Source organism: Neovison vison, chromosome 2 (genome assembly GCF_020171115.1).
Source record: "Neovison vison isolate M4711 chromosome 2, ASM_NN_V1, whole genome shotgun sequence".
In the NCBI taxonomy this organism is placed as follows: domain Eukaryota; kingdom Metazoa; phylum Chordata; class Mammalia; order Carnivora; family Mustelidae; genus Neogale; species Neogale vison.
The window spans coordinates 469,664-491,837 of NC_058092.1; the positions used below are offsets into that span (position 1 = coordinate 469,664).

Here is a 22,174-nt window from a genome sequence, read left to right on the forward strand (position 1 = left end):
CAGGGAGGCGGCCGGGGGCGGGGCAGCGGGTCCAGGGGCAGCCGCGGCGGGGGGCGGCGGCGGCGGCGGCGGCGGCGGCGCAGGTGAGCCACAGGCCCGGGCCCCGGGCGGGGAGCAGAGCTCAACCGAACTCGGCAGGTGGGCCTGGGCGTCGCCAAGGGGCCAGGCGGAGGAGGGGGCGACCGAAGGCCTGGCTTCCACGCCGCCCGGGTCCCGGGCCCCTGCTTAATCCCTGGGCCTCGGCTGGAGCGGGACCTGCCCAGGACTAGGCTCTACCCGAGCGCGGGGTCCGAGCCCGGCGCCACCTGGAGCTCCCTTCCCGAGCAGGACTTGCAGGGCTTCCTGGACAGGGCCTCAGTCCTACCCGCTGGGCCTGGAGGGTGTGGGGCTAGGGTGGGTGCCCTCTTCTCCCGAGGGCCTTCAGCCTGCTGTCAGCCACAGTGGTGCGGCGCTCAGGCAGCCCTCCTGCCGAGACTTGACCTTGGGGTTGTGGGCTGACCCTGGGGGAGCCTTGGTGGTGCCCTGCATCACCTCCCCAGAGTTGGCAGGCTGCCTGGCCCGGGCTGCACAGCCCGTGTCCTTCCTGTTGTTTGCAAGTTCTGAAAAGCTCCCAGCAGCTCCTCTGCGCTGCTGGCTCAGGTTCTAGACAGGAAGGCCAGGCGCACAGGATGTCTGGTGTCCAGGAAGGTAGCCCTGAAGGCCTCAGGAACGGAAGACAGGCCCTGAGAGAGGGGAGGGGTGTGCCGGAAGTCTCTCGAGCTCCCGTCTTCCTGAGGCCAGGCACGACTGTCCCCCACACCTGAAGACAGGATGAGCTCACCTCTGGGGGCTCCGCCCAATGCCAGGAGCCTCCAGGGCCTCAGCAGCCACTAGGCCCCATCAGATGCCCCTGGCATCCTGGGTGGCGAGTTGCAGCTGAGTCCCCAGGGACTGTCAGAGCCCAACCCCCGTGCCAGCCCTGGGTGCCCAGGAGGACAGAGGCTGGGTTGCCCAGTGGCACCCATTCAGTGTGTGGGCACTTGCATGTTTATGGAGCGAATGTATGAATGTGAGCAGAATTCAGGGTGGGACTCTGGCCTCAGGCACTTCCGGAAGGTTCCTTGGGGCTGGGAGAGGGCCTTGTGGCTGTCTTCAGACCTTTGGCCCAGCTGCCCTTCTGTGTGGCACCTGAACCGCTCCAGCAGGAGTGAAAAGATCGGTGTCTGTCAGGCCATGCTGACCTCGGAGCCTCTGCTCTGGCCCAGGATGCAGCAGAAAAGCCAGGAAGCGCCCAGCCCACCTGGCCACCCTTCCCGGCCCTCCGCCTTCCATAGTACTTACTTTGTTTTTACCTACCGTGTTGGACTTTCCCGACTTTCTCCAAGAATATCGCCCTGACAGGCAGGGCTGGCTGTTTGTCTCATGGGCCACCCACCCTGGAAGGATGCTTGGCTCCGGGCAGAGACGTGGCTCTGGTGTTTGACTCTGGTGAGAGAAACAAACAATAAACGAGCCAAAAAACGTGAGTGAAGATGTTTGCCATCGATAAGATGTAGCAGAGTGGTTTGACAAGGCTGAGTGACAAGGAGGGGCCGTGCTACGGTCTGTGGGCACGTGTTCCAGGCCCAGGGCAGCATTGGTCTTTGTGTCCGATCTTGTGGCCCAGGCAGAGGGAAGTAGGCTTCTGGGGATAAGGGCACTGACGCAGGCATGGGGCCCAATGTGGGCTTTTAGTGGGGGGCAGCTGGGTCCCAGCAGTTGTTTTCTGACTGCTCTCGCCTCCCCCCGCCCAAAACAGTGACCCAAGGAGTGAGCTGACTTGTAGGGAGACAACCCAGCAGCCTGACCTCCCACGTGTTCCGGCGCAGAGTGAGAAATGGACGGCTTGGAGTCGGACTTCAACCTGAGGGTCGTCTTGGTCAGTTTCAAGCAGTGTCTCAACGAGAAGGAGGAGGTGCTACTGGATCACTACCTCGCCGGATGGAGGGGTCTAGTCAGGTGCTTGGAGGGGCACCGCCTCGTGGGCGCCCCCGCCCCTGTGTATTGTGCTGGGCACAGCCGACTCCCGCCTGCCTGGGGCTGGTCAGCCGCTCTCACTCACCCGTTGGCCGGCAGCTCCTGCAGGGGCGCGTGTGCTCCAGGAGGCAGGGTGGGGGGCAGTCTCCCCTGCGCCTGGGCTGAACCCCTGCTTCCCCTTGAGCAGGTTCCTGAACAGCCTGGGTGCCGTCTTCTCCTTCGTCTCCAAGGACGTCACTGCGAAGCTGCAGGTCATGGAGCGCCTGCGCGGCGGCCCCCAGCGGGAGCACTACAGCAGCCTGCAGGCCATGGTGGCCTATGAGGTGGGCCACCAGCTGGTGGACCTGACGCGGCGCTCCCGCCACCCGGACTCGGGCTGCCGGACGGTGCTCCGGCTGCACCGTGCCCTGCGCTGGCTACAGCTCTTCCTGGAAGGCCTGCGCACCAGCCCCGAGGACGCCCGCACGGCTGTGCTCTGCACCGACTCCTACAACGCCTCGCTGGCGGCCTACCACCCCTGGATTATCCGCCGGGCTGTGACTGTGGCCTTCTGTACGTTGCCCACACGCAAGGTCTTTCTGGAGGCCATGAACGTGGGGTCCCCACAGCAGGCTGTGGAGATGCTGGGCGAGGCCCTGCCCTTCATTGAGCGAGTCTACAGTGTCTCCCAGGAGCTTTATGCCAAGCATTCCCTGCTGGATCTGCCCTGAGGGCCAGCGGGCCGGGGCCGGGGCGCGGGAGGGGGCAGCCAGCACCTGTCAGTCCTCCCACGGAGATCTGTGGGTGCCCCAGGAATGGGAAGAACACTGTCCTCCACTCGCTGAGCTTGATTGGAGCCCCGGGCCCAGCGTGGCCCACCCAGGCCATGCTTCAAGCCTGCGGTGCACAGGCCACGGCAGAGGACACGGCCCCCGCAGTCTACGCCTCCCCTGTCACCTTGCTCTGCCGGGAGCATCTTTGCTTTACCCTCAGCTGAGATATACATGTGTCCAGTCGGGCCTCACCCAGATGGCGAGGTGCAGAAGGCAGGGCAGGTAAGGGGCAGGATCAGCATTCATGGGAAACCCAGAGAAGCTGCCCCTGCCCGCGAGCCAAGTCGTGAAATGAGGCAAAGTTCCAAGGCCCTGTGGCACAGAGACCTCACCCTGCTTGCCGGCAAACACATTCAGCAGGTGCCTGTCCCCAGGACAGGGATAGAACCCTTGGGCAGCCGTTGGCAACGCAGGCTCTCTCCCCATCGCTCATCTCCTATTAGCCAGGGACCCACATATCCTTGGCAGCAAGAGCCAGGAGCTGAAGCCCTGAGTGGAGGCCTGCCCCGCCTCTCTGCACTCTAATCAGCGGTCACGCCGTCCGTCAGGTGCTCCCCCAGGCAGCTGCCTGTGAGTCTGCATAGCACAGCCCACAGCTCTGCTGGTCCAGGGCTAGCCTCTCCCTCCCCGTCATCCGGCAAGAGGCTGTGTTCCCTCCTCCCTGCCCCACAGAGCTCAGGAGAGCCAGAAAGAGATGGCTCATGGAGGGAGCCTGGACTAGAAGCCTAGCCGACAGGCCAGCCGTCACCCAGCACTTGGGGGCCTGACCTCTTCTACTGGCTCTTCACTGTGAGCTCAGGCCCTCGAAGCCGAGGGGACCATACCCACCACGCAGCAGACGTGCACACGTGTCAGCCGGCAGAGACCCTGGGAGAGTAATCAATCAGGTGATGGTTTTTCCAACATCAATAAATGCCACAGAGCAGGCAGTGTCCTCTAGGTGGAGGTGATTGTGCGGCAGCAGCTGCTTCCCGAAGGGAGGAGGGATGTGACCCCATGCGTCAGCCACGGGGATGTGAGGCCTATCCTGGCCACAGTGGGGCAGGGGAATGCTACCTGTCTGTGCTTGTGTCCCCCAAGCCCCCACCAAGGTCCATGTCATTATCCACATTTTGGATATGCCCACATTTGGACATTTTGGGGCTGGGTTGGAAGGGCAGGTGTGAGGCCAGCTGGACAGGCTGTAGGGAGAAGAAAGACCTTCGCGGCCTGCGGCCTGTGCAGGGAGCTGTTCTGAGCCTCAGCAGTGGTTGGGACAGAAGGAGGATACGTGTTGGGCAGCATACTCTTGGACACCCCAGGGTCAGACCCAAACAGGGTCCAGTGCTGGGTCCCCTCCGCCACCTCCAGGCCTGCTGCTTGGGCCTGTCCTGCACGGACCACAGCACTGTGTGGTGCCCACAAAGGCAGGTGACCGTGAAGGCTGCTGTGTGCACCCGTGTGCATACGGGCATGCGGGAGCCACACACGGCAAGTGTGAACTGTGCGTCGAGTGTGTATTCTACACACACACGTGCATGCCTGAGCACGCATGCAGCTTGGTCCCTCCCCACGGGCAGCAAAGATCAGATCCCAGACCATCTCCAGTAAACATTCGCCAGGGTTGAGACCATCCAGAGCTCCCACTCCACTGCAGGGGTGTCGGTAGCCTCCCTCGTTCCTCTGGGTACCTCATGGGCACCCAGAGGTGACACAGCTGAGCATCGTGTCACATCCCTGGGGCACCCAGAGCCTAGGGAGGAACTGCAGCTGGCACATCGGTCGGGCTCACCTGCACACACCTGGTGCTGACCCAGATTCCGAGGCCCATTTGGTTACAGCCTTTCCTCCCTTGTTTGCATGCACAGCCCTGCAATCCCCGCTGTGCCCTCTGTCCCCCGAAGGAGGCACCTGCTGTGTTAAGAGCCCAGGCAGGGTGTGGGCAGATCCAGGCTCAGGGTCCCTGAAGTTTCTGTCCTCAGACCCTGAGCAGAGCGACAGCCCAGACCTTCAAGTTGCACTGTCCTCCCACAGTCCCCGTCCTGGGAACCACCCACCCACCCCCGCCCCAGCCCAGCCACAGGATGGAGAGCCGGCTGCTGCCCTCCTGGCTGGTCGCCCTGAGCCTGCAGGTGTAGTCATGCCCGCATCCCCCCCTCCCCCGCATCCCCTCCCCCACTACTAACAGTCCTGCCCAGGACTGGAAGATGTGTTTCTGTCCCTACTACTAGGGACACCAGTACCACCTCCAGGCAGCTGGAGACCCCAGGATCCTCTAGCAGAGAAGTCCTGAGTGTCCTTCCTCTTTTCCAGGAAAGGGGAGGGTGCAGAGGGGCTCGGGCACAGCCAGGTAACAAGGTCATGGTCCGTGGTTGCTCAGAGCATGCCTGCCCAGGTCACTGTCAGCCAGAGAGCCTGGTGGGTGGCATCAGGACCAAAGAGTGCAAGGAACAGGAAAGCAAGGTGTCCCCAGGGCCCCTGGGCGTGGCAGGTGCGGACAGGTGAGGATTTTGCTAAGCAAATCCTCTGCTCTCCCCTGCCCCAAGTCATATCGGGGCCCCATTCTCTCATTCACCGGCCCCGCTGGAAGCTGGCACCTGCTATGCTAGGCTGGACTCTCCTGGGCCTCACGGCTCTCTCGGGCCTCGGGGCAGGCGCCCCACTGTGCTTATCCCAGCAGCTCAGGATGCAAGGGGACTACATGCTGGGCGGGCTCTTCCCCCTGGGCACAACTGACGATGCTGGTCTGGGCGGCAGGATACAACCCAATGCCACTGTGTGCACCAGGTAGGGAGGTGGGGGGTTGGGGAGCAAGGGTGACGAGGGTGGGGCGGCTCAGGTCTGGGGTCTCTTGAGTGGGGACAGGGTGTTGGCCGCCCACAACCCTGCGTGGCCCCAGGTTCTCGTCCCTCGGCCTGCTCTGGGCGCTGGCCGTGAAGATGGCCGTGGAGGAGATCAACAACGGGTCCACCCTGCTGCCGGGGCTGCGTCTGGGCTGTGACCTCTTCGACACGTGTTCAGAGCCCGTGGTGGCCATGAAGCCCAGCCTCATGTTCATGGCCAAGGCGGGCAGCTGCGACGTGGCCGCCTCCTGCAACTACACGCAGTACCAGCCCCGCGTGCTGGCTGTCATTGGGCCCCACTCGTCCGAGCTCGCCCTCCTCACCGGCAAGTTCTTCAGCTTCTTCCTCATGCCTCAGGTGTGCCCCCCTGACCCCCCGGGGCCCCCGCCCCCCGCCGGCCCCCCCCGCAGGAGGCCCCACCTCAGGAGCTGCCTCGCTGTCCCTGCAGGTCAGCTACGGGGCCAGCACCGACCGGCTGAGCAACCGGGAAACCTTCCCGTCCTTCTTCCGCACGGTGCCCAGTGACCGCGCGCAGGCCGAGGCGATGGTGGAGCTGCTGGTGGAGCTCGGCTGGAGCTGGGTGGCTGCGGCGGGCAGCGACGACGAGTACGGCCGGCAGGGCCTGAGCCTCTTCTCCAGCTTGGCCAACGCCAGGGGCATCTGCATCGCGCACGAGGGCCTGGTGCCGCTGCCGCCCGCGGGCAGCCTGCGGCCGGGCTCTGTGCAGGACCTGCTGCGCCAGGTGAACCAGAGCCGCGCACAGGTGCTGGTGCTCTTCTCCTCCGCCCGCGCGGCCCGCGCCCTCCTCGGCGACAGCATCCGCCGCAGGCTCTCACCCAAGGTGTGGGTGGCCAGCGAGGCCTGGCTGACCTCAGACCTGGTCATGACGCTGCCCGGCTTGGCCACGGTGGGCACCGTGCTTGGCTTCCTCCAGCAGGGCGCCCCCATGCCCGAGTTTCCGTCCTACGTGCGCAGCCGCCTGGCCCTGGCAGCCGACCCCGCCTTCTGTGCCTCGCTGGACGCCGAACAGCCCGGCCTAGAGGAGCACGTGGTGGGGCCGCGCTGCCCGCAGTGTGACCACATCACGCTGGAGGACGTATCTGCGGGGTTGCTGCACCACCAGACCTTCGCCGCCTACGCGGCCGTGTACGGCGTGGCCCAGGCCCTCCACAACACACTGCTCTGCACTGCCTCAGGCTGCCCCCCGCGGGAGCCTGTGCAGCCCTGGCAGGTAAGGGCGGGGAGCCGCCACCCCCACCGCCCATGCTCTGGAGGAGGAGTTCCGTGCGGAGTTGGGGCTGGAGGCAGCTGCTGGCCCAGCACTCCCTCCACCTGCTCCCACCCACCCACCAGCTCCTCGAGAACATGTACAACATGACCTTCCACGCACGTGGCCTGGCACTGCAGTTCGATGCCAGCGGGAACGTGAACATGGATTATGACCTAAAACTGTGGGTGTGGCAGGACCCGACACCCGAGTTGCGCACTGTCGGAGTCTTTAATGGCCGCCTGAAGCTCTGGCACTCCCAGCTGTCCTGGCACACACCAGGGAACCAGGTGAGCCCCCCTCACCCAGAAACAAGCTCTAGCTCTGTCGGGGGGGATGGGTGGGGTCGGGAGGACGGGTTGGGGGGACCATCCCTAGTCTGGGGGCACGCCCAGCCAAGCACAACCTGAGCCCCAAGACCCCGTGCCAGCCGCCTGTGTCCCAGTGCTCCCGGCAGTGCAGGGAGGGCCAGGTGCGCCGAGTGAAAGGCTTCCACTCCTGCTGTTACGACTGCGTGGACTGCAAGGCTGGCAGCTACCAGCGCAGCCCAGGTGAGCAGCTCTCCCAGGCCTGCTTGAGCTGAGGATGAGTGGGGACCAGGGACACGTGCGGTCTGTGTCCTGGCTCCACGGCCAACTCTGAGGCCAGAGCAAGTGGGTGGGAGTGAGGCCGAGGGGCCGGTGCCCACCCCCCAGTGCCCCTTCTTTCCTCCCACACCACAGATGACCTCCTCTGCACCCAGTGTGAGCAGGACCAGTGGTCCCCAGACCGGAGCACACGCTGCTTCCCCCGCAGGCCCACGTTCCTGGCATGGGGGGAGCCAGCCGTGCTGGTGTTGCTTATACTGCTGGGCCTGGCGCTGGGTCTGGTGCTGGCAGCCCTGGGGCTCTTCATCTGGCACTGGGACAGCCCACTGGTTCAGGCCTCAGGTGGGCCATGGGCCTGCTTTGGCCTGGCCTGCCTGGGCCTCGTCTGCCTCAGCGTCCTCCTGTTCCCTGGCCGGCCAGGCCCTGCCAGCTGCCTGGCCCAGCAGCCACTGCTCCACATTCCACTTACTGGCTGCCTGAGCACACTTTTCTTGCAAGCGGCCCAGATATTTGTGCGCTCGGAGTTGCCACCCAGCTGGGCAGAGCCGCTGCGTGGCCGCCTGCAGGGGCCCTGGGCCTGGCTGGTGGTGCTACCGCCTCTGCTGGCAGAAGCGGCACTGTGCACCTGGTGCCTGGTGATTTTCCCGCCAGAGGTGGTGACGGACTGGTGGGTGCTGCCCACAGAGGCGCTTGTGCACTGCCGTGTGCGCTCCTGGGTCAGCTTCGGCCTGGTGCACGCCACCAATGCTGTGCTGGCCTTCCTCTGCTTCCTGGGCACCTTCCTGGTGCAGAGCCAGCCGGGCCACTACAATGGCGCCCGTGGCCTCACTTTTGCCATGCTGACCTACTTCATCACCTGGATCTCCTTTGTGCCCCTCTTTGCTAATGTGCACGTGGCCTACCAGCCCACAGTGCAGATGGGTGCCATCCTCCTCTGTGCCCTGGGCATCCTGGCCACCTTCCACCTGCCCAAGTGCTACCTGCTGCTGTGGCGGCCGGAGCTCAACACCCCTGCATTCTTCCTGGGAGATGATGCTGGAGTACAGTGCAGCAGCAGTACTGGGGGGCAGGAGACTCGGGGCAAAAACAAGTGACCCCTGACCCAGGGACCTCACCCCAGTGAACCCAGACTTAGCTGCGATGCCCCCAAACCAAGTTCCTATGAAGCAAGCCCAGACTGTACCCCAGCTGCTGAGACCACCCCCAGCCCTCGATCCTGACTGCAGGCTGACCGCTGATCTTGACGCCACAGCGATCCTTGGACCTGAAGCGCCCATTTGGGGCCCCAGAGCAGGGCCTACCCATGTGACCCAGTCCCAGTGGTCCAAAAAAGAGGCCCATAGAAAGACTCCTCAGGGCTCCTGTAGCTCATGCCAAGAGCTCAGGAGAGCCCCCAGCCAGATCACCTGAAGCTCACCAAGCTGGGCATTACTTGCCTGGCCAGGCCCAGCCTGGAGCCTCCAGTCAGCACCCCATCCAAGCATCACAGGAATGGGAGGTTAGTGGGTGGGCTGGAGCTGCTCTGACCCCTCTGCAGGGGCATTCAATTGACCGTGGGCCCCCAGAGTGGGACAGGAATGGTAAGTAGGGTGGGGTCCCACTTGGGGGAGGATGGGGAGCACACCCCACCTCCTCTTCTCTCCGTGGCCCGGCCTGAGCTGGTAAAATGGGGTCAGATGGCCAGCAGCACCGTGGACAGAGCCTGGGGTCAGCACCAAGGCCAGCACCCATGGCCAAGACCCCTGGAGCCAGGAGCTAGCACCACGGACAGAAGACCAGCCACTAGGACCCTGCCAGAAGCCAGGACCAGGGACAGAGCCCCGGTGCGGACCAGAGACCCAGAGGACAGCACCCGGCCAGTCCTCCGTCAGCTCTCAGCCAGGCCCTGGGGAGGCTGGACAAGCCTCCACACTCCAGCCTTCTAAGGTACCCCGGAGAAGAGAAGAGACACAGACCACACATCCATCCCATAAAATTAAATGCTTTTTAGTCTTTAAAATAGCATTTACACAGAAGCAGCTCTATTAACTATCTGGACGGACACTCCGACTTGATACAGTATCTACAGCGCAGATGTGTGCAGGCCAGAAACGCCAGGAAGGAAGCGGCGTGAGAGGGTGGGCAGCCACCCGAGGGCAGCAAGGAGGAGCAGGCTGGCTACCCCCTCTTCCCCACACCCTGCCCCTGCAGCAGCTGTGTGCATCTGGGCCCCTTGCCCCTCAGGGTCACATCCCCACCACCACCAGCCAAAACACGTCCCCCTCCCATCTACCCCCTCGCCAACCCTCCCACTTTCAGATGGGACCTGTGTCCCTGCATTCAGTCCGAGACCCGGTGGGGGCGGGGTGCTGGCCACCACCTCCCCCAGAGCACACAGGCCAGGCAATAAATAAATAAATTAGATCCCTACCCTGGGCATCCACAGAGGAGCCTGGGGGCTCTGATTCCACCTTCAAGAAAGGCCAACCCAGCCCAGGCAAGAGTGGTGGGGCCTGTGATTTGAGCAAAGAGGGGGTGCAGGCCCACTAGCCACTCCTCAGCTTAGTCTGGGGCTCTGTGCACCGCTCTTTAGGCAAGTGGGGGGTCTCTGAGGCACACCCCAAGGGCACAGGGTCTGTACGGACACAAGCTGCTCCAAATAGGAATGGACGGACTGCTGAACTCAGATCATGGTGGTCTGGGCTGCCGTCAGCCCCTCGCCCAGCCTGCTCCCACTCTGTCCAGGCCTGGGCCCCTGACATGGCCCCTTGCGTGCATGGAAGCACAGGCTGGCCTGACCCAGGACAGCCACCAATAAGGCAAGCTCACAGGAGCCCCAGAGACAATGCCCTCCTGCAGGACCACCGGCGCCCCCACCTCGGGGCCGAGCTGAAGGCACTCTCTCCTCAGTCACATGATGTCAACAAAAAATTCACAGGGGTTTCCCATGGCCTTCTGGAAGGACTGGCGGCTGCCTGTCAGCTCTGGGGGAACAGCAGCCAGCTCCCGGACAGGCGGCCCCCCTGGTGGCCCCCCCACCACTGAGTAAGCCTTTGTTAAGGGATACAGTGGGGGTAGCCCCGGGGCAGCAGCCGAGGCCTGGCTGTGTGGGCTGCTGCCCCGGCTGAGCTGGCTAGCCGGACGCTCCCGCCAGCTGCCACCACCGACCCCACTCGGCGCCGTGTGGTCCGACTCGCTGCCACTGCCTCCGGCTCCAGCCGCCCGGCGCTCCTTCTCACGGCCCAGTGCCCGCCGGCTGCTCCCGCCGGCGCTCCGGGTGGACCCACTGCTTTTGCTTCCTGGAGTCAAGGACAGGGGACAGAAATGAGATGCTCAGTGTCACGCCACATCCCTGCCAGGGTGACCGGCCATTGCCAGGGAGCCAGGGACAGAACCCGGTGGTCTCAAGCAGGGTGGGTGTGGGAGGGGGCAGCCATGCAGACAGGAGAGCAGGGCTGGCCCCACTCAGAGAAGCAAGAGCAGGAGCAGCAGCAGCAGCATCAGGCTGGGGGGAGGGGGGAGGCAGGGCGCGCAGACGCAGGCAGGCAGGGACACTCCGGGGCCAGCTCAGTGCCCCCCATCTCACCCCAATGCCTGATCTTGCAGCTGAGAGCCTGAGGCCCAAGTGAGGCCCCGTGTGCCCGGTGCTCCCGTTGGCCATCCTGGGCCCCCCACCCCCAAGACCCACCTTCCGTCCAGCCCCAAGGCCCTGGCCAGTTACTCAGCTCAGCCCCCGTCCTGGGCTCCCAGGAAGAGCAGGGACCCTGAGAAGGCCAACTGGCCGGGAACATGCCGAGAGGGACGCCGGGCGGGACCCTGGCTTACCGGCCCGGAGGGTCCACTCCGCTAGTCCTTCAGTCTAAGGCTTGCTCAGCACAAAGTAAGGGATAGCACGAGTTACACAGTGGGCCCAGCCCGGACACCCGTTCCCGCCTGCGGCGTGTGCCGCCACCAGCCGGGCCTGTCCAGGATCTGCAGGCGCCCGGCACCAGCTTCCTCTGGGCCACCGCTGCCCTCTGACCTGCTCTCCTCTCCCCCATCCCTGTCTGCCTCTACCAGGCTGACTGCCTGACCTCTGTCCCCTGGCTTCAGTTTCACCAACAGCCTCAGGCCACTCCTCTAAGACGCCCCCTCCTCAGGGACGCCCCTGAGCTTCCTGCTCAGCTCTCCGTACATCCTAGGGTGGGTCCCCAGTTGTCTGTGGGACTGTCCACCTCTGGCTCCAGGCCAGGTTGCAGGTGCTGGAGGCAGGCGTCTGTTCTCCACCGCATCCTGGGACCTCTCTGCCGCCCTTCCCCAGCCCGTCTCCTGGCCTTCTGCTTCTGCTGCACCTGGAACATCAGCACCTCCACGACACACAGCCCCCAAGTCTGCAGAGTTCTCCCCATCCTCCTGAACCACTCACCCCTTCCAGAAGGAGCTCACCCAGGGCCTCAGCACAGAGCAGGGAGGAGCGCACGGGGCGGGGGGGCGGGCACACACGGCAGAGCCAGGCGGCAGGGACAGTGGGGAGCTGGGCACCCAGCATGCTGGCTCTCACCTTCGCTCTGCTGACTTCCTGCGCTGCCGCTACCATAGCTGAAGCCAGGGTCCTGGTACGCAGGTGGGAAGCAGGGCGGGGGGCCCGGGTACTGGTAGGGGTAGCCCTGACCCAGGGGCCACGGGGCGGCCGAATGGGGCAGGGGGGCCAGCGTGTCCTGATCCGAGGCCCCGCTGGAGCCGCTGTTGAGGTTCAGGGCTGCGAGATCTGGCGGGAGGGGTGGGCGGGTGAGGGCAGTGTGGGTGGGCCCTCGGGGGACCCCCGGCCCGCAGCCCCCCACTCACTGCTGCACACGTCCCCGAAGACGTAGTAGCACTGCTCCGAGAAGGTGATCTTGTTGACCGTGTGCCGCAGGAAGCCCCGCTTCAGCATGCTGCTGGCGTACTTGCGAGCCTCGCGCCGCTCCTTGAAGCCCTCCACGTGCGTGTACAGCCAGTCCACCACGTCCGCCCCTGACCCGGAGCGCACGTCAGGGCCCAGAGCCTGGGGCCCCGGCCCACCCGCCTGGAGCCAGCCCCCTGGCACCCCTCACCGATGACAGCGTTGGCGATGGTGATCTTGAGCCACATGCGGTCTCGGATCTCCAGGCCCGAGTCTGGCAGCTGCATGACGCGCACCACGGCGCCCATGTCACTCTTCACGGTCAGAGGCGTCTCCTCCAGTTCTGCAAGGCACAGCCCCCGCCCTCAGCCCTGAGCAGCCAATGGCAGGGAGGGCTGGGATGGGCCGTGGGGCCAGCCGTGGGGACCGTGCTCTGGGTTGGGTCTGCGGTCACAGAACCCGGGCGGTGAGGCTATCCAGCCTCTGTGGGTTCCAATCCCACCACAGCACAGACCCTCACAGGGGCGGGGAGCAAGGGGGGTCAGGTCTTTGTCCCCTACCCCTGCAGATGCTTCCTCAGGATCTTGGGCCCAAACCCAGGTGAGGCCACGCCCCCACTCCACCCCTGCCGCCCCCCCAGACCAGAGCCCCACAGGGAGAGGCCTCCTCCCCTCCCCCACTCCGCTCGCAGGCCTGTTAGTCGTGTTAGCTGCAGGAAAGCCGGGTGGGGGCCAGGCACAAGCCCCGCCTCTGCTCTCTGGGGGTCCCCAGGGCTGGCCTGACCCCTCCAGGCATCTTTCAACCCCACCACATGGCCACCCAGCTGGAAGGAGGGCATGCGTGAGGGCAGACACACACGTGTCAGCCACAACCGTCCACATACAGGCCCTCCGCTGCAACACTGCTGGGTGGGCGCCCTGGGGCCTCAGGTCCCTGCTCCCCTGAGCTGCCACTTACGTGGAGCGCCCGGCACAGAGCTGGTTAGTGAGGAGGAGCTGGTGCGTGTGACAGCACTGGAGCAGGGGCTCGTACCATAGCGCGGCAGGGCTCCGGTCAGCGCCGCCGTGTGGGACAGCCAGGCGGCGGGGTCGATGGGCCGGACCGGGTCAGCTGGGTGGCCGCCGTGTGGTAATGGACGGACGGACGGACAGACAGACGGACGGATGGCGGCGCACGATGGAGCACAGAGGCACAGAGGAGAGGACCTTCAGGCTGGGCAGGCGCCCTCACCCCCCCTCCCATAGCAGCCCTGCAGGATCACTCACCCCTCGGGATGGTGAAGTAGCTCCGGGGGGTCGGGTCCCAGCACTTGGCCACCGTGAGGCTGATGGGCCTGTGGGGTGCAGCGGGTCACACAGGCGAAGCTGCAGGGGCCCCAGACGCGCCCCGCCCACCCCTCCACCTCACCCCGTCTGGGACACGATCTCCCGCAGCACCCGCACCGCGTCATCGTTGCTCATGTTCTCGAAGTTGATGTCGTTTACCTGCGGGGTGACGGGTTCAGCGTGGTGGCTCGGCGAGCTGGCCTCGCGGCACCCCCAGCTCCTCCCCGCCGCCCCATACCTGCAGCAGCATGTCCCCCGGCTCGATGCGCCCGTCGGCCGCCACGGCCCCGCCCTTCATGATGGAGCCGATGTAGATGCCGCCGTCGCCCCGCTCGTTGCTCTGGCCCACAATGCTGATACCCAGGAAGTGGTGCCTCTCTGCAGGGGCGAGGGGTGAGCAGGCGCCCCCTGAGGGGGGCAGCCCCGCCAGGGGACCCAGCACCCCGCGGGGGACCCCAAGAAGGCCTCACCCATGTTGAGAGTGACGGTGATGATGTTCAGGGACATGGTGGAGTCTGTGATGCTGCTGAAGGAGGAAGCCTGCAGGGCGACCCAAGTGAGGGCCGGGGAGCAGGGGCTTCATGGGGTGCCCCCCCCCCGCCCCACCCCTGCCCCGCCACCACCTACCCGGTCCGCCTGCCGCAGGCGCTGCTTCCGCCGCCTCCGCTTGTGCTTCCGGATGAGCCGGGAGGACGTGCTCTGCTCCGTGGAGCTGCTCAGGCTGGGGGAGGGGAGGGGCGGGAGGGTTGGGGGCCTGGCCCAGGACTGCAAGGCAGGGGCGGGGTGGAAGACGGGACGCCCACGCCGGCTCCCAGGACACCCCCAGCCAGGTCGGCCTAGGACGAGCTGGGGTAGAGTCTGCCCAGGATTAGGCTCCGCTCCGGTGTGGACACGGCCCCGCCCACGTGACCCGTACCGGCTCCGCACCTCGGTGCAGCATCACTCAGGCAAGACGAACACACAAACGCTGGGGAAGCCAGTGCGCGCGCACACACCCGTCCGCGCATAGATACACGCTGGATCACACACCCCCACGCGTGTGCACACCCACATGCGACAGGACTGTGCACGTGCCTGCTCACACACCCATGCGGGCACACGCATCACACACACACAGGCATGCTTGTGCACACCTGGGATATGCTTGCACACACATCTGGATCCACCCACCCACGCACACCTGTAACACCCGCACACGCACATCCATGTGCACACACACCTGTAACACCCACACACATATATCTGCGTGCACACACACCCATGCACACCTACAGCATCTGCACACACCCGCATGCACACACCCACGCACACCTGTAACACCCGCACACGCACATCCATGTGCACACACACCTGTAACACCCACACACATATCTGCGGGCACACACACCCATGCACACCTACAGCACCTGCACACACCCGCATGCACACACCCACGCACCGGCTTGTGTTGTCATCCTCATCGGAGTCGATGAAGCTGCTGGACTCGAGTTCGCTGCTCAGCACCGCAGAGGCACTGTCGGGGGGCAGCCCCAGGTCTCGCCGCCGGTCCCCCCTTGGGTGCCCATTGGTCCGGGCAACTGTGGGGACAGCAAGTAGGGGAGCCGGCCATGGAGTTCCCTATGTGGCCTCAAGCACCAACTGACCTGGGAGCCCGCCAGGGGACGGTGGGGCTGCTGGCGGGGGGCAGTATCCCTGGGGTCCTGGGCAGACAGGCCTAGGACCTCCACTCTTGGACCCCCATTGGTTTGGGGGCACTACTGGGAGGAGCCAGGGTCATAGGGTGCACCACGGGGTCCTCGTCATGTCTAGGATGCGGCTTCATTACCTTCTTCACGGTTCCGCCGTCGGGCTCGCTCCCGCCGGTGGCTGACCAGAGACTCCGTGCCAGTGTCATTGTCCATCCCATCACGGCTGCTGGCTACGTTGGGGCTGTGCCCACCAGAGAGGGTGGGCTGGGGCAGTCTGCACCGCACCGCAGTCTGCGCTGCGACACCCTCCTGGCTCCTTCCCTCCTCTCCCACCCACACACCTGCCCAGACTGGGCCTTCCTGCCCACCCCTCCTCCACCGACCATGGGTCCCTGGTTAGTCGCCTCTTCCCCTGACAGGCCTGGTAGGCAGCAGGCCCCTCAGGACCACCAGGCTCAGACCCCCCGCCCCGCACCATCCTTACTGGAAAGAGGGTGGCCGGGAGTCCCCGATGCCGCCCGTTCTCTCAAGAGGTGGGGGCCGGTCTGTGTGGCCATCAGTGCTCTGAGACCCGGCATCTGAGTGTGCGCCCTCGGCCAGGACCAGCTGCGGAGGACAGCAACGGCTCAGGGATACCCGCCAGCCTGCCCCCCACCCACATGGGTTCAGCCCAGCCCATCCCCCTCCCTGGCCAACACCCTTCTGCCAACATCCCATGGACTCACCCAGGAGACCACACGGCCATTGAAGCAGGGCAGCTTGGCGTTATCATCGGAGATCTCCTCCTTCACGACCCTGTGGGCAGACAGTGCTGCGAGACCACGCGCAGGAGGGCTGGCTCCCACCAGCGGGCTCTGGGGGGAAGACGCCCCCACACTCTCAGCCAGGGCGCGTGCCAGCCCAGGCTGTCCAGCCGCATGCCCAGACATCAGTCTGTGTGGATGCCCCTGCCGCAGCAATGCGACCTGGGGACCCTTGTCACTCTTCTGTGGACACCTCCCAGGGCCCAGGTCAGAAGGAGGTCCAAACCCCTGACCCTCGAGTGGCAGAGAGTCACCTCGTCACGCCTATAATGCAAGCGTGTGCCCTGCTCTGTGTTTCTGTGCCCACGGAATGTGGCTGCACAACAGCGGGGCTCTATCTGGCTTCTTCTGGCTTCTGGTCACCTCCTCACCCCCCAGACCCAGCCCCAGCCCAGAACAGGGCCTGATTCACAACAGGCCTCAATACAGACGTGAGGATAAGCAGACCACACGAGCACAGGCAGGCCGCGAGAGGAGGGCACGCAGACCTGAACGTGCACACGGAGGGCAGGCCACCGCCCGCCCGGCCCGTCCCCCTGGCCATGGAGACAGAAGCAGACCCCACTCTCTGCAACAGCCCAACTCAAGGCCTGAAAGGACAGCCAGGCACAGGCCGCCGGGCCCACTGAGAAGTCCCAGCCTCAGAGGCCAGCAACCAGCCCCTGGCCTGGTGGTGTGGGGGTGGGGACGGTACCCAGGCAGGACACAGAAAGCCAAAGCAATGCTAACGGGGTGGTAAGCCAACAACACTGTGGTCAGACACAGGTGGGGCATAGGGTCAGCTGTCGGATCCAAAGGGCTGAGGAAAGAAGCAGCCAGCATGGTTCACAAGGGCCGTGCGGTGGGGCAGGCAAGGGTTATGGCCCAGATGCACCCCACACTGTGGCCTCCTTGAGGCCCAGGGATCAGGGCAGGCAGGGCCAGGCCTGCAGCAGGAGGCACCCCGAAGCCCTACCCTCCTCGAGCCCAGCCCTGCCCAACACCGTGGGATTTCCACACGGGGGACTCGGGCCCAGTAGAAAAACAGGAGCCAGGAGAACAGGCAGGAAGCAGCCTTGTGACCGGTTGAGCCTGGACACTGGGACTCTGCCAGTCCTGGGCAATAACAGGTGGCAGGAGGCCTCCACGGGGTGGGCACGCCACACTCCAAGGGAGCGAGGCCCAGGTCCGCCACCCACCACTCAGGCTCCAGGAGACAGGAGAGACAGGGCCAGCCAGGGCCGGAGGGGGCACCCTGCCAGTATCCCGCAGCAACCCTGACACACCCCTCTGCATGCCAGCCATGCAGGGAGCAGAGAGGCGGGCGGGCGGCGGGACGAGAAGACCCTGCATCGGCTGCTCCAACCAACGCAGGCACCACAGCTGAACAGAACAAGGCCCCCGGGGAGCCTGGGACCCAGCCCGGGACTCTTGGCCACCAGAAGAAGACCTAAGGGGGCCTAGCACCACCTGGGGCTCTGCCAGCTGCAGCCAACAGACAGCTGTGCAGCCAGCCCTCCTGGGGCCCAGCGGGCTGAGAGCGAAAGCAGCAGCCAAGACTCGGGAAGGATGTGGCTCCTGTTCCGCGGCCCAGGTGGCCCAACTTCCCCTGCCACTGCCAAGCCCCTGCCCTTTCTGATTCACCCCGGGGCCAGCAGATGAGCTCCCAGCCCTCACTGCACGGAGCCTGCCTGGCTCCCCCAGCGGCCGATGACCCTCCTGGCCTGGGCCTCCAGGTGACCAATCACCCAGGGCTGCCCGAGCCTCAGTGCCCCCCACCCCTGCATAAATGAGCCCCCAGAGCCCAGAGTCCCTGCTCCCCTGCCGGAGGAACCCAAGTCCCCCAGCCCAGCGCGACAGGACATCCCGCCTTCCACCTGAGGCCTGGAGCAGCGGGGGGGGGGGGGGGGGGTTGGGGGGGCACCAAGGCTCCCACCCAGTTAGGCCAGAACAGCCAGCAGGTGGGGGTGGTGCCAGAGCCTCCAGGACAAGGGCACAGGTGCCTTCCTCAGGATGCACGATGCTGCCCACCACTGCCCAGCGTAATCTCTGGGAGCTCCAGGCAGAGCCAAGGGCAGGGGAGGCCTCAGTGGAGCCTAGGGGAAATGCCTCCGAACAGCTCTGGGGCTCCCTCCCTGGCCAGGCCTCACCAGGGGGAAAAGGAGACCTCGGAAACAGTCTCTGCCGACCCTTGGGGCGCCCGCCCAGGGGCACCCCCCCCCGGGCACCGCGCCCCCAACCTCAAAATTCCTGGCGAGATCCCACTTAGCCTCAAACTTGTGGCTGTCCGGCCCCGCCCGCCGCCCCCGCAGACTCGCCCTGGCAAGGAATCTGCCCAGAGCAGGGCCCTTAGAGCCAAGCACAGCCACAGGGGGACCCCCAGGGCTCCCAGAGGCCACGGCATGCCATAGGCCAACCCTTGCCTATCTTCAGAGGCACAAGGTCCCCCCACGAAACTCCTGCCACGGAGCAGGAAGATGGCAGAGCAAGCTCATATGCGACAGAGGAGATCTCAAAGACACCCCCCCCACATGCCCCCACAAGTCAGGGATCCTCAGCTCCCACTGTGCCTCTGGCTGCCCCTCCCCCCCAAGCCCCCCGCCTCCTGACCCTAGAGCTCCCCCAGGCCGTGGCCCTGCAAGCTCCAGGACAAGGGGGTCACGGTCCTCTACACCCTGCCATACGTGCCTCTCTGGACCCTCCCAACACCACTGGGGGCGCTGAGCCCAGATGGACCAGCTGCAGAGGGCAGAGTGGGCCCTCGCCCAGGGAGGCTGGGTCAGGCCCAGCCCCCACGCCCTGCCCCGCCACCCACAGACGGAGGGCTTCAGAGACCAGAGCTCCTGGCCCAGAGATGGAAGCACCCGGGCGGCTGCCAGGCAGATAAGCTAGGTGCCAAGTCTATCCAGGCCTGCAATCAGCAAGGCAGCCCTGGTAGTACGGGACTCCAACCTCTGCCTCACATCAAAAAGCCCCAGACTCCTCCCTGTGCCACCGCCCACCAGAGCCAAAGCTTGGCACCTCTGGGTCAGCCCACCATAGCCCCAGGGACCTTCCCCAGCTTTGCTGTGACCTGCATGGGAAAAATGGGAGGTAGGCACAGGAACACCCCCACTCACTCGGCCAAAGATGGGAGTGGGACCCGGCGCAGAGCCAGGTGGCCAGGGCCACGCCTCAGACTCCCCTTTCCCTTACTAAGTGGCCAACCATGGCTGGGAACAGAGGCTCGGGGAACTCAAGGCCTGGCCTACAGTGGGATGGTAGGCTGGGGAAGGAGGCCCAGGCTCACCAGGGTGGTCCTCACAGCCCCTGATCTGAGACTACCCCTCTCATGGTGGGGCCACTGCCCAGCCCACCCAGGGTGGCCGAGAATGCACGCTCCCTCTCTGCCCCTCTCCAGTAGCGGTGGTTAACAAGAAAGTCTAATTGTCCAAACTTCCCTCAGGCCTCCCAGAGAACTGCTGAATGGCCCCCGCTTGACCTGACCTGGGGCTGCTCAGGGTCCATGCAAACCAGAGAATCCAGGAAATGGCTTCAATGTCAAAGTCCCGAGACACACTCACACACAAGGACACAGGCTGCCTGAGGGCGGCCAGGCACACCTGCTCAGCCCATGAGGCCTCTAAGTACCCCACCCTCCCCCAGCATTGCTGAGCTGGGGACTCAAGTTACCCACGGCTGTGCTGGGTCAAGCCTCAGACAGAGCTTCAGGCGTACAGCCGGCCTCCTGCTCACCGTCCCAGAGGCCCTGCCCAGTGGAAGCGGGAAGTCCCCTCAGCCAAGACAGCCACCACTAGGGCTGGACATGGGGACATTGACCCAGAGGCTTCTGGTGTCAACAGATGGTCCAGGCTGCTCCCAGGAACCCAAGTACTATGTGGCTCAACAAGCACAGAAGCCCAACAGAGAGTGCCCTTCAGGCGGCGGGGTGTGTGTGTGTGTGTGTGTGTGTGTGTGTGTGTGTGACAACCCTTGGCCCTTAGTGATCCTCAACCTCTGCTTTACCCTCAGTACCCTGGAGGAGGGATCCAGAGGGAGGCTCTCTTGAGCCTCTGGAAACTTCCGCAGACTCCTACAGACAAATCTGTGCTCGCTAGAGATCACCTCTTTTCCTATGCTAATTACAGTGGACCCACTGGGCAGCTAGGACCCTGGCCTCATCCCTTCCCTTCCCCCCGACATTCCTCTGACCCCAGGCCCCAGGAATCACAAGCCCTTCAGGTCAGCCCTATAAGCACCTGCCCTCCACAGAAGGGGGCAGGGGGACCCTGAGTCTGACAAGTGCCAAGCTCACCCTGGGGCACGGACCTTGACCACCGGCAAGTCAACACACTCAGCCACACAGGCCCCGGGCCCAGAGCGGGTGGAGAAAGGAGGACCCTCGTCTCCCCACCGCCCAGCGCTCCCAGGCTCCTGGGCAGGCAGCCAGGGCCCCAGGCGTCCCCAGCTCAGGGCACATCCAGGCTGGACGCGCGGCACCCCCGGGGAGCGGAGGCACGGCGCCCGGTCACAGTCCCAAGACTCCCCAAGGCCCTGCCCCGGCGCGGACAGGTGCGGACACCCGTCCCCGCGCACAGGCCCCCACGGCCCACTGACCCGAAGTCCTGGTCCATGGACTTGAAGAAGAATTTGTAAGCGTGCACGGGCCGGTTGCTGAGCACGTTCTTGAAGTCGGCCAGCGTGACGCGCTCGGGCGCCACGGGCAGCTTGACCAGGTACGGCGTCTCCTCCTCGTCCATGTGATAGATGATCTTGGTCTCCGCCATGGCGCGGCGGCGGCGCGGGGCCCGCGCGGCGCTCCCGGCCCGGCCCGGGGCTCGGACGCCGGCGCCTCCCCGCTGCCGGCCTGCGCCCCGCCCGCCCGCCCGCCAGCCGCTCCCGGCCCGGCCGCTCCCAGGCCCCCGGCGCCCCGCCCGGCCGCCCCGGCCCCACCCGCCCCGCCGGCCCCGACTCCGCTCGCGCCCCGGCTGCTGCCCCGCGGCCCGCGGCCGCCCATCCGCCCCGGCCCGGGGACGCAGGCAGGGAGGGCGCGCGAGGCCCGGCCGCGTCCGCGCGCCCCGCCGCCGCCGCCGCCGCCGCCGCCCCCTCGGGCCGCGCAGTTAAAGGGACCGCCGGCCCCGGGCCTAAGCGCGCCCGCCGGGGGGCGCCCGAGAGCGGGCGGGGCCTGACGTCACCGGGCCGCTGGCGGCGCGGCGCGGGGCGGGGCTGCGCACGCGCGGAAGGGCCGGGGTGGGGGGCCGCGTAGTCAGCGGCAGCGGCGGCGGCGGCGGCACTACCGGCGCGGGGCTCCCGCCGCTCTCCCGTGCCCCGCCCCCGCCCCCCTTCTCCCGTCCGGGGTCCCGGGTCCGGCACGCGGGACGCCCCCAATGTGTTCGGGCCGTAACCCCTGCTCGGCCTACGGTGTCGGCCCGTGGGCGGACAGGCGCGCGTCCCCCGGAGAGGGCTGGGGAGCCCCCCGGAAGCAGCCCTGCGGTCCGAAGGGAGACCCCGCCCCAGGCGACGCCAGGTCCCCCGCCGGGGCCCCCGCGGGGGTCGACCGCACCACCCAGGAGTAGGGTTCCGGTTCTCCACCCCCTTCGCGAACGCTCCGGGGCCCGTGGGTGCTCAGAGTCGGGAGGCGTCCCGGTTACGTCGGCGGGCAGCCGGGGGGCAGCACGGGAAGCTGCGGTCCCTGTGTGCGGGCGGGAGCCAGAGACAGCTCGGTCCCGCGCCCGGACGCCCGCTGCGTGCCCGCGCGTCCTCTGCCGGCGCCACAGAGGCTCCGCGAAACGCGCGCCGAGCGCAGGCGGGAGTGCGTGTGCGGCTGAAGGCGGCGGCGGAGGTCGGCGCCGGCCAAGTGCGCACGCACGTGTGCCCAGAGTGCCCCGGGCCAGGCGCTTCTGGCTGCGGGCGAAGATTCCCCCCCATCACCGCCTCTGTAGATCCAACCAGGCTGGGGTCCTCTGGGGACCAAGGGAGACCCAGAACAGCAGCCCTGAGGCTGTGGAGGCTCCAACCACACGCTGACCCCGCGGGAGGTAGAGGGTCTCCCCACCCCCCACGAGGAAGACTTGAGG

At 66.0% G+C, this 22,174-nt stretch overlaps 3 protein-coding genes across 5 annotated transcripts; 2 read left to right on the plus strand and 1 right to left on the minus strand.

Annotated features, from left to right (window-relative positions):
- Positions 1-55: 55 nt before the first annotated feature.
- Positions 56-3,746, plus strand: LOC122899332 (ceramide-1-phosphate transfer protein). Of its 2 annotated transcripts, none has more exons than XM_044236902.1 (3): positions 56-83; positions 1,778-1,977; positions 2,183-3,746. In XM_044236902.1, the coding sequence occupies exons 2-3, from the start codon at positions 1,856-1,858 to the stop codon at positions 2,703-2,705; spliced, it is 645 nt and encodes a 214-aa protein (XP_044092837.1). In that variant the 5' UTR covers positions 56-83; positions 1,778-1,855; the 3' UTR covers positions 2,706-3,746. The 2 variants fall into 2 exon arrangements, with proteins under 2 accessions (XP_044092837.1, XP_044092836.1); XM_044236901.1 differs by having other exon boundaries at positions 79-138.
- A 1,642-nt stretch (positions 3,747-5,388) lies between these two features.
- TAS1R3 (taste 1 receptor member 3) lies at positions 5,389-9,380 on the plus strand. The gene is made up of 6 exons (XM_044236898.1): positions 5,389-5,573; positions 5,686-5,986; positions 6,078-6,860; positions 6,983-7,186; positions 7,327-7,447; positions 7,619-9,380. The coding sequence occupies exons 1-6, from the start codon at positions 5,389-5,391 to the stop codon at positions 8,575-8,577; spliced, it is 2,553 nt and encodes an 850-aa protein (XP_044092833.1). The 3' UTR covers positions 8,578-9,380.
- A 68-nt stretch (positions 9,381-9,448) lies between these two features.
- Positions 9,449-20,933, minus strand: DVL1 (dishevelled segment polarity protein 1). 2 transcript variants are annotated; one of them, XM_044236900.1, is made up of 15 exons: positions 20,715-20,933; positions 16,062-16,131; positions 15,821-15,942; positions 15,474-15,577; positions 15,087-15,225; positions 14,276-14,369; positions 14,119-14,188; positions 13,887-14,026; positions 13,731-13,807; positions 13,589-13,656; positions 13,356-13,433; positions 12,535-12,666; positions 12,287-12,454; positions 12,003-12,209; positions 9,449-10,761 (listed from the first exon to the last, which is right to left on the minus strand). In XM_044236900.1, exons 1-15 carry the CDS (start codon positions 20,882-20,884, stop codon positions 10,373-10,375), a joined length of 2,028 nt encoding a protein of 675 aa, XP_044092835.1. In that variant the 5' UTR covers positions 20,885-20,933; the 3' UTR covers positions 9,449-10,372. The 2 variants fall into 2 exon arrangements, with proteins under 2 accessions (XP_044092835.1, XP_044092834.1); XM_044236899.1 differs by having other exon boundaries at positions 13,281-13,433.
- Between the last annotated feature and the right edge of the window lie 1,241 nt (positions 20,934-22,174).